We start from the raw sequence: 9,643 nt of genomic DNA, 5'->3' as shown, positions 1-9,643 counted from the left end.
AACAAAGAAGTTCTCCGGTGGCAAAGAGGCGTTCCCCATCGATATCTTCCAAGCATAGGAAAAGTTCTCCTTCCAGCAGGTCTAATCGTGAAACCCGATCTCCACTACAAAACAAACGGCATTCACCATCTCCACGGCCTAGAGCTTCACATACTTCTGCAAGTCCACCGCCTCTGCGAAGGGGGACTTCATCTTCACCCAAACGGAGACAGTCTCCATCTCCAAGCAGTAGACCCATCAGGAGAGTGTCAAGGACCCCGGAACCCAAAAAGACAAAGTAAGGGACTTATTAACTTATAGCTATAGGCAAATGGGAATAGATAAAGCAAGGCTTTGCTCTAAAATTAAAGGGTGTCAGTATTCTGCCTTCATGCCACTCTAGTTCCTGTGGGCCTGTTGACATGCTGCTTTCATTCTGCCAACTTCTATAACATGGCTTTTCAGAAATGACTGTTAGAGGCATTCCTGTCATATGAAAATTCAAGATTGGGAATAGCTTCAGAGGCACTACAAAGGTTCATCTTGGACAAAGTGTGATAGTGAGAAGGCAGAATAGAGGCAAACATCAAACACTGATAGTTGTGAAACCAGAGCAGATTACAAAATAAGACTTCAAAGGGATTTGTAGCTTTGTTTAGAGCCTAGTGAACTCTGCGTCAAAGTTCACTATGGAACAGGGCTAACCCAAGACACATTCTTATTAAATGAATATTTGATAAGCTTTTACTATTGGGAGATATCTACCTAAACATCTAGTGAAAGTATGGCAATGCTGGCTTAATCCGTTCTTTCAGGAAAGGTAGGTAGCTGAATGCAATATCCTGTCTGAACTGGTGATAAAAGAGTAGCTGTGCCATGTTGAATTTTTATCAGGTGTGAAGAGAAGACAGCCACTCATGAACAGGAGAACACTATTGTCTGTCCAAGATACTAATATGTAGTAAACCTACAGTATCTTTTTGGCTTGCCAATCTGCAGTGCTTAGTTAGATCTTGGCTTTTCCTTTTACTGTCATTCTTTTGAAGAAATTCCAGTCTAAATGTATAGAATTTAGCTCCATAGTAAAGGGATTAATATGAACAGATTTGTAGATCAGTAGTAACTCTAAGGGTACATCTGCACTGCAGTTAAACACCAGTGGCTGGCCTGTCTCGGCTGACTCAGGCTAAGGGGCTGTTTAGTTGCAATGTAGACATTTGGGCTGGAGTCCAGGCTCTGGGACTCTGAGCCTAGACATCTATACCTCAATTAAACAGCCCCTTAGCCAGAGTCAGCTGGTACAGGCCAGACACTGGTGTCTAATTGCAGTGTAGACCTACACTGTGACACCATGGTTAGTTACATAATAATTAAGTTACCTTGTTTGCACGTACTATATAAGGCACAAGGAGTCCTAAATGTTAATCTTTTATTTTTAAGGGCTTCCACACCAAGTCCACAGTCTGTGAGAAGGGTGTCTTCGTCCAGGTCTGCATCAGGATCGCCTGAGCCAGCACCTAAGAAACACCAAGCACCTCCATCCCCTACTGGGTCTCGATCCCCCTCCACTAACTGGTCGCCGCCACATGTGAAAAAGGCTCAAAGTCCTACGCAGAGTCCATCCCCTGCAAGGGTATGTTTTCTAATCAGTAGTACTTAATTGGAATATACCTACAGAACTTTCATCATGTGGCATATTGCTCTTACCTAGTTTTGCTTATGATGATCAAACAATTCTAGCTCATTTACTAGTGTATTTAAGTGCAATTCCTTTTAAATGATGGGATGGCAATAGCCGCTCCATAGGCAAACACACACACACACACGGGTTATTCAGCAAATGTGCTTAACGTCTAGGCCACGTGATCTTTGTAAGGAGAGAGGGTTTATTTGTGCATCATCACCCTATACACAAATCTGGCATACATATCTCCAACTGTGAAATGAGGAATTTTTTTTCATTACAGAATTCTGACCAGGAAGGTGGTGGGAAGAAAAAGAAGAAGAAGAAGGATAAGAAGCATAAAAAGGACAAAAAGCACAAGAAACACAAAAAGCATAAGAAAGAGAAGGCTGCAGCTGCTGCAGCAGCTGCTGCTGCTACTTCAGCTGCTACTTCATCAGCCCAGGAAGACCCAGAAGCAGAGACAGAGCCCAAAAAGGTTGGCTAAATAAATCTGATTTCAAAAGCCAAAGAGTGAAATGAAAGAACATATTTGCAAGCGTAATTGATACTAATGTATGATTTTGAAAATATCTCTTTTAACTCCAATATATTTGAAGGCAGGGCTTGAATTATGCTACAACTGGGTAAATTATAAAATTTAGTTCAAGTCGCCTCTGCATATTCCCTTCTTGGGGTGGCAGAGGCCACTGGAATAACTCCAGTTAGAGGTTAGCTACCTCCATTTCTCTTCCTTTCCATCATCCCCCTCCCAAGAATCAGTTCCATTTTCTGCTTCTGAAAGGCTATTAATGAGCATTGTCTACATTGCCTTTCCATTTCTACAAAGTGGTAAATAGGTAACACTTTTGAGCAACAGTAAAAAAAAAAAAAAAAAAGTCCACTTTGTACAGTGAAATACATCCATGGCAAGTTAACATCAAGCTTTCATTTTATTTTAAATGTAACTATTAAATTGATCATATTTTTTTAAAGTGAAATATACAAAGAACTAAAAATCTACAGACCCATAGAGATTTTTCCATTAATGCTTTTACAACAGTATTCACTACAATTATAAATGTTTCATGCCAAGTTTGCAACTCAGGTTTTGAAGTACTGAGATCCTGAATGCAGGATTGACTTGTCCACATTGAGAGAGAAATGGAAAGTACACAAATGGCATAAGTAGTGGGTATTTATAATTTTTTGTTTCAGCAACCTGACATGTTAAAATCATATTGTAAATATACAAACTCACGTTTGAATGTCCCTTTAAAAAATCCATACCAAATAGCAAATCTCATGGGGCAAATGAAATTGTATTTTTGCTAAAAATCTATTTTGTTGTATTTCAGCCTTCTGTATGATGTGACTGCTTGTTAGTTGCAGGCAGAAAACTAGAGACATTCTGTGCTATATTTGTATGAAGTTATAGTAGAAATGGTACCCAAGTGAAAAGTGTATATAACCTAGGTAAAATTTCTAATGTATAAAACCTCTGCTTTTGACATTTCTGAATGATCATCTCTAGTTCTTCAAGTATATGTACCTATTGGTACTCCACTATAGGATGTGCATGTGCCTGCGCGCTCTTGATTGGAGATTGCAAAGCAGTGCTCACGGTCCTGCGCAGAACAACACCACCTGCTCTGAACTAGGGGATATAGGCAGGTGCGAACCCACCACCACTGAGTTCCTTCTCAACTGCCTGTGGTTTGAGATGGTGTCCCCAAGGGAAGGTTGCTTTACTCATTAGTGAGTCATTACTGTCCCCTACATGTACACTGTGTCAAATGCCAACCACAATTCCACCCACCTGTAAGAGATCTAACACCAAGTACTACATCCCATCAAAGGGGATGGAACACTTCCCCTCCTCCCCCAATCCGTAACTCCATAGTGGTTTATGCAGCCAGTGGAAGGTGCCACAAGCTCAGTTTAGACCCTCTCCAATAGACAGGGAATCCAAGAGTCTGGATTTACTGGGCAGAAGAGCTGTTCATCAGCTGCTCTTCAGTTTTCTGTTGCAAATTATCAGGCCTTGATGGTGAAAGACGCATTTGCCATGTATTCAATATTTACACACTTAACTGAATATGTGCCACAAGATCAGAGAGACCAGTTTCAGTCCATCATTGCAGGGGGGCAGTTGGTCACAAAAACCTCCCTCCAAGCTGCCCTAGATGCTGCTGACACAGTGTTAAGATCCATGGCAGTGATCATGAGAAGGGTATCCTGGCTCCAGCCCTTAGGTCTTCCAAGAGAAGTGCAGTCCACAGTCAAGGATCTCCCCTTTGAAGGACTCAAGCTCTTCAGTGATCATATGGACTCCTCTCTCCACGCTCTCAAGGATTCCAGGGCTACGCTGCATTCACTGGGATTCTCTACGTGCCTGCAATAAAAAGACAACTTAGTTTACACAGCCTGCCCAGAGATCTAGGCCATTCCAGTACCATCAGCAGTCCACCCTCCCTATATCTGAGTAGGCCTTCAGGAGAAGGAGCAAGCTGAGAGAGACTACTGACCCCTTCTTCTTAATTGGCTCCCTCCTTCTAAAAAGCACTTTTGACACCTTGACCGAGGGCATAAATCATCCCAGTTCACTGGATTTCCCCATTGTGCAATTCTCTCCCTCTTCCTCCCCCCCCCCCCCCCCGCTTTTTTTTTTATTATTAAGATTGACTGTCCCACAATTTACCTGCATGGGAACTCCTTATCTCAGACAAGTGGATACTGGAAGTCCTTAGAGTGGATTACTCTGTCCACTTCCACTCTATGCCTCCCCATCCCTCTTCAGGGACTCCTCACACAAAAAGCTCTTAAGGCAAAAGGTTCTGTCCCCCCTCCTTCTGGGGCACTACAGCGGGTTCCAACAGAGTTCATTGGGAAAGGATTCTATTCCAGCTACTTGGTTTCCAAGGGAGATGGAGGGTGGAGACTGATTGTCAACCTCAGGAACTTGAACTACTATTTTTTTTAGCACAACACTTCAGAATGGTGACATTGGTTCCAATTCTCCCACCCTTTGATCCAGAAGACTGGTTTGTTACCCTTGACCAACAAGGCACCTACTTTCATATAGCCATCCACTCATCGCACAAGCATTTCCTGTGCTTTGTAATAGGAACAGACCACTATCAATACTGAGTTCTTCCCTTCAAACTCTCTATATCTCCAAGGGTGTTGGGAAAGGTCCTTTCGGTAGTGGCAGCTTCCGTCCATCCATGGGAGATCTCCGTATCCCCAGATTTGGACAACATGTTGATCTGGGTGAATCATACCGAGGTCCACACAGCTACAACAAAGGCATTAAGCTTGTTCCAATTGCTAAGATAAACTTCACAGGAGCTGTTTTGGACTCTACAGTAGCAAAAGCCTACCTTCCCATTGAGAGATTTCACACCTTGTCTGGCCTAATCTCGGTGCTGCGGTTAGGCTCACATATGACCATGACATACAAGGCCACTCAGTCAGGGTAATCCTAGACAACAGGGCAGAGCAATAGCCTAGTCCTTGTGCACAGAGTATTTCCCATCGAAAAGCCACATCAGTGGTTGGTCTGTCATGGAGGAAATACCGGCATGTGTATCAAACTGCGGTCAGTTCCAGTATGTTGATCTGAAGCATCAGCTTTTGCAGAGACCATTTGTCCTGAGCTGTATTTCCCTGCAAGTGAGCTCCCCATCCTAACAGAAAAGCATCTGTTACAACTACAGACTTCCTGAGCAGACGCTTTCTGGCAAGATGGCAAATGGGAGCTCAAACTCTTTTGCAAACCTGGGGTCTACCACAAGTAAATCTCTTCAGCACCCTGACCAACTCCAAATGTCACCTGTTTTGCTCAAGGGGAGTTTATGGCCTCAGTTCTATGGGAGATGCACTGAGATCTCCTTGGCCTCATGCCCTACTGTATGCTTTACCCACAGGTACCATTAATCCTCACAACTCTTCTCAAGCTACATATGGAAAGAATGAGAGCTATTCTTATAGCACCAGCCTGGCCAAGGCAGGTGCGGTACTCAAACCTCATCCACCTCTGAGGGGCACCCCTGTGACTTCCTACCACTGAGGACCTATTGAGATAGAACTTGGGATCCCTCATCCACCCCAACCCTTCCTCTCTGAACCTCGGCGTAGCGGCTGAATGGCTCTCAACCGTGGAATTGACCTGTTTAGATGCAGTTTAGTCAGTTCTTTTGTCCAGCTGAAAGCCCGGTTACCCACAAGACTTATCTCCAGAAGTGGAAATACTTTCACTCTTGGTGCTTTTTTTCCATCTTCCCAAGCCTTGGAAGTTCCCCTTCTCAAGATAGTGGGCTAGATACTAAAATTAAAAGCGAGAGGTCTGTCAGTGAGCTCTTAGGGTACATTTGGCTACTATCACAGCTTTCCACTTACCCATGCAGGGGTTCTCGGTTTTTGCCCACTTGTCACAGCCAGATTCCTCAAAGGTCTGTACAATTTGCATCCTCCTGTCTGACCCCCAACCTCCAGTGGAACCTAACATTCTAAGGAGATCCCCCTTAGAACCGATGGTCACCTGTTCTCTTCTCCACCCTTCCTTTAAAACTTTGTTCCTAGTCGCCATTACTTCAGCAAGAAGAATGTGAAGCTGGGGACACTCCTGGCCTACCCATCGTAAACCACCTTTTTTTATAGGGACCACCCTTTTACTACACCCTCATGCCTGTTTTCTCCCACATGTCTCATTAGCATATCACATTAATCAAATATTTGCCTTTCTGTATTCTACCCTTCCAGAAATGTAGCAACTTTGCATCCCACGATTTTACATTTGCCATATTGTGGTATCAGAATGGCTATTACCTGGTCTAGCTCTTCATGCCTGCAGAAATAATCACTTCTGTATCTTTGTTTTAAGGAGACAGGGAGCGAAGCAGAAGATAACCTGGATGATTTAGAAAAACATCTGCGAGAGAAGGCACTGAGGTCGATGAGGAAGGCACAAGTGTCACCACCATCTTAGGCTGAAACCTTTGATATAATGTACATTTTATTTGGTTTGTACTCCGAATTCAATTTCAAATTGCTAAAATGTGTTTGAGCTTTAGAATATAACATTTGTTGTAATAATTGCTAGGTTGAGGTTCACCATGTAAAAAAGGCATGGATTTACATTACAAAAAACATCCACAGTGTACTAGTGACATTCTTTCATTGACAGTAGAGTGAAACTTTTTAGAAGCAGTAAGATGGGTCAAGGTTTTTAAAAATGACTGGCAACCTCAGTTTCTTTAAAATGTACCAAAACCTATACCATTTTTTACAAAGTTCTCATTTTGTTTTGTTTTTTTATCCACTTACATTGCTACTAACCTTTGTGATTTATAAGCTTGCCCAGAAATGAAACCACTTCAGTTGCAAGGGAAGTACATATGATATTTTAATGCCATAATTGCTCTATTGTTACCTGTGTAGTTGCCACTAAAGTGAATCAAGAACGGTATGTAAATGAAAGCATGTCGTTTGCCAGGACACTGTGGGTTTATATTGATGTAATAAGATGATTTGGAACACTGGAATTTCATTTGTATTTTTGTTCTTTTTTTAAAAAGGACAGTTTCTTTATCAGCAGTCCCAGAGAAGTTCCACACTTACATAAATTTTGTTTGTGAAAAGATGTTGTAGCCCCATTCATGATTCTTGTCTGGTTGCGGTTCTTCTTAATGGTATACGTAGCTTTCAGAGATGATGTCTTTGAAAGCCCGAAGGACCTGAACTTTGGATATTGTCATGTTTTCACTGTTTTTCTGTTTTTTTAACTAAAGCTATATAAAGCTTGTGGATTAAACAAAATAAATTTCTAAATTTAAAGAGTTGTTGGCTATTGTTATATGAACACACTTGTTAAACCTTTTCTTCTCAAACAGGGTAAACAAATAACATAGATGTTAAAACTGATGTCTAAAATGCTGGATTATGCAAAAGATTTTTTGTTGTTGTTTTTGTTTTTTTGTTAAAAATGACTTTCCCACTGGCAGAAGTAGCCCTGACTTTAATACAATGATGTTCCTGATGTGCTGTGCTAGCCTTGCAAAAATACCGGCCCAGGCATAAAATCTACCTGCTAGCTCTTTGCTTTGATGATTGTTAATGGAAAAAGTCTTTAGTTGCTTGTCATAATTACTTGCCGCAGCAAATAGAATTTTGCAAGGTGCTGCTGTATTGTATGGTTACAAAATGGAGATTTGGCGGAAACTTATTTCATTTCCTTATTTACCATTTATATGGGAGCGTTCAGTTAACCAAAAACCCAGCTCAGGTAATTTGAACATATTGATGGGACATGTTTGCCTTCAAAATAGTATATTTTTGAGACTGATTAGATTGCAGGCAAAATTTTCACAAGTGCCTGGACCCATTTTTCAGAAGTAATTTAGGAACTAAAAAAAGGAACAAAAATCCAATGGGACTTAGACTAGGTGACTAAGATACTTTTGAAAATTTTGTTGTCCATCTTACCTGTGAAAAACACATCTACTTAGGTGTAAATATTTGATTAGACTGGAACATAAGTAAAGAGGCTAATCAAGTCACTATTAAGATAAGTGCAGGATGTTCTGTATACTGACTTGCATAATTGAATTCCTTTGTAGGTATCTTATAACTGAGATCACTTTATCTCCTTTGTTTGAGCCCAGGCTTGTCTGACCTATAATTCACAGCTCTGAATCCTCTTGCTTCCCCTCCAACCTCTACTCTTTAATCCATGGATTTGTAATGGTGCAGCGTTTTGTTCAAGAAGTGATCACTTGAAATATCTTGGCCCTGCCATTTCTTACCACTATATATGAGACTTGACCACTCTGTATGTACCGAGTCTGACTGCAAATGGTGTGTGATTATGTGGGAATCTTGTTGATTAATGCTACCTTTCTGGAAAGGCAGATCAATTGGTTTATATAAGCTTCAGTTGCTGGAGTAATCAGAATTCGTCACACAGAAATCTATTCCAAGTTATATCGAATTCTGTTAGAATGAAAATGCACCCATTGTAGTAAACCTAGGGATGAAATGCAAGTCATCGGGAGTTAAATATTCTATTTAGCAGTTCAGAGAACAGAAGGAAAGAGCAACATTCTGTGCCAAAAGATATGGTGGTAGCAGGTATGTTGGGGGGATGGCTTGAAACATAAAGTAACTTGAAGGAAATCTTCAATCAATAAACCTTATTGGTAGGAGTATTTTAAGTTCTAGTCTTGCAGCCTTAGACGCTTCTCCAGTATGTTCTTACACAGATCCAAGTTCTTGAGTTTGGCCACTACCATGTTTAGATCTTTATTTCCTGAAGCTAATTTGTTAGGTACTTTGCTGTTTTGGACAAGAACTGTCCTACCCTGCGTTTGGAACGTGCCTAGCACACTTTGGGTGCTGCTGTAATCAAAATAACCACACCAATGCAGAGTTCTGTGCTCAAAGCCATTAGTATAAGATTTTTTGCACATTAAAACTTATTCTTAGCTCCACGTAGTTGCACACAAATCCAGTCTGCTAAGCAGAGGCCCAGGACTGGAGTATCAGGGCTGATCTAGACTGTGATTGAGGGGGATGAGGACACTTGCACATCATCTGCCTGCAGTATGCCGCTCAAACTCCTGTGAGTGTATTTGGTGTTTGTGAAAGTGAACAAACATCTTGGATGTGGATTTTGTTACACTTCAATACACTTTTTACAAGACCGTTTCAGTGGGTCCATAGTAAACCTCCCTTTGATTTGAGTGGGAGCAGAGTGAGGTCAACACGGAGCATACTTGGAAAATTCCAGGTTCCCATTTCTAGCAATATGTTTTCACTTCCTTGCTTCAAAGCCCCATGTCCTGGGAGACCATCAGCACATCAATTCTGTAGTAGGTTCCCGTGTTGCTGAATTCTGTAGTGTAATGAAATGGTTTGAAAAACACTGACATTAGGATTTAATTGAATTTAAAATGCGTAGCAACAATCAATACCCAGTTGAACTTGGTATCATATAGTTCA

General features: G+C 41.4%; 1 protein-coding gene across 1 annotated transcript; it reads left to right on the top strand.

The window, feature by feature from the left end:
• Nucleotides 1-5: 5 nt before the first annotated feature.
• Nucleotides 6-7,482, top strand: SRRM1 (serine and arginine repetitive matrix 1; the record flags this gene model as incomplete). Its single annotated transcript, XM_026657200.1, has 4 exons — nt 6-277; nt 1,420-1,612; nt 1,947-2,141; nt 6,528-7,482. Coding segments are annotated over 4 exons (765 nt in total), but the record flags the coding sequence as incomplete, so codon positions are not given.
• Nucleotides 7,483-9,643: the final 2,161 nt, after the last annotated feature.

This window comes from Terrapene carolina, unplaced genomic scaffold (genome assembly GCF_002925995.2).
Source record: "Terrapene carolina triunguis isolate 2854851 unplaced genomic scaffold, T_m_triunguis-2.0 Scaffold236, whole genome shotgun sequence".
Lineage (NCBI taxonomy): Eukaryota > Metazoa > Chordata > Testudines > Emydidae > Terrapene > Terrapene triunguis.
Note: the sequence above shows the minus strand (reverse complement) of the source record. Positions and strands in the feature narration are given on the sequence as shown.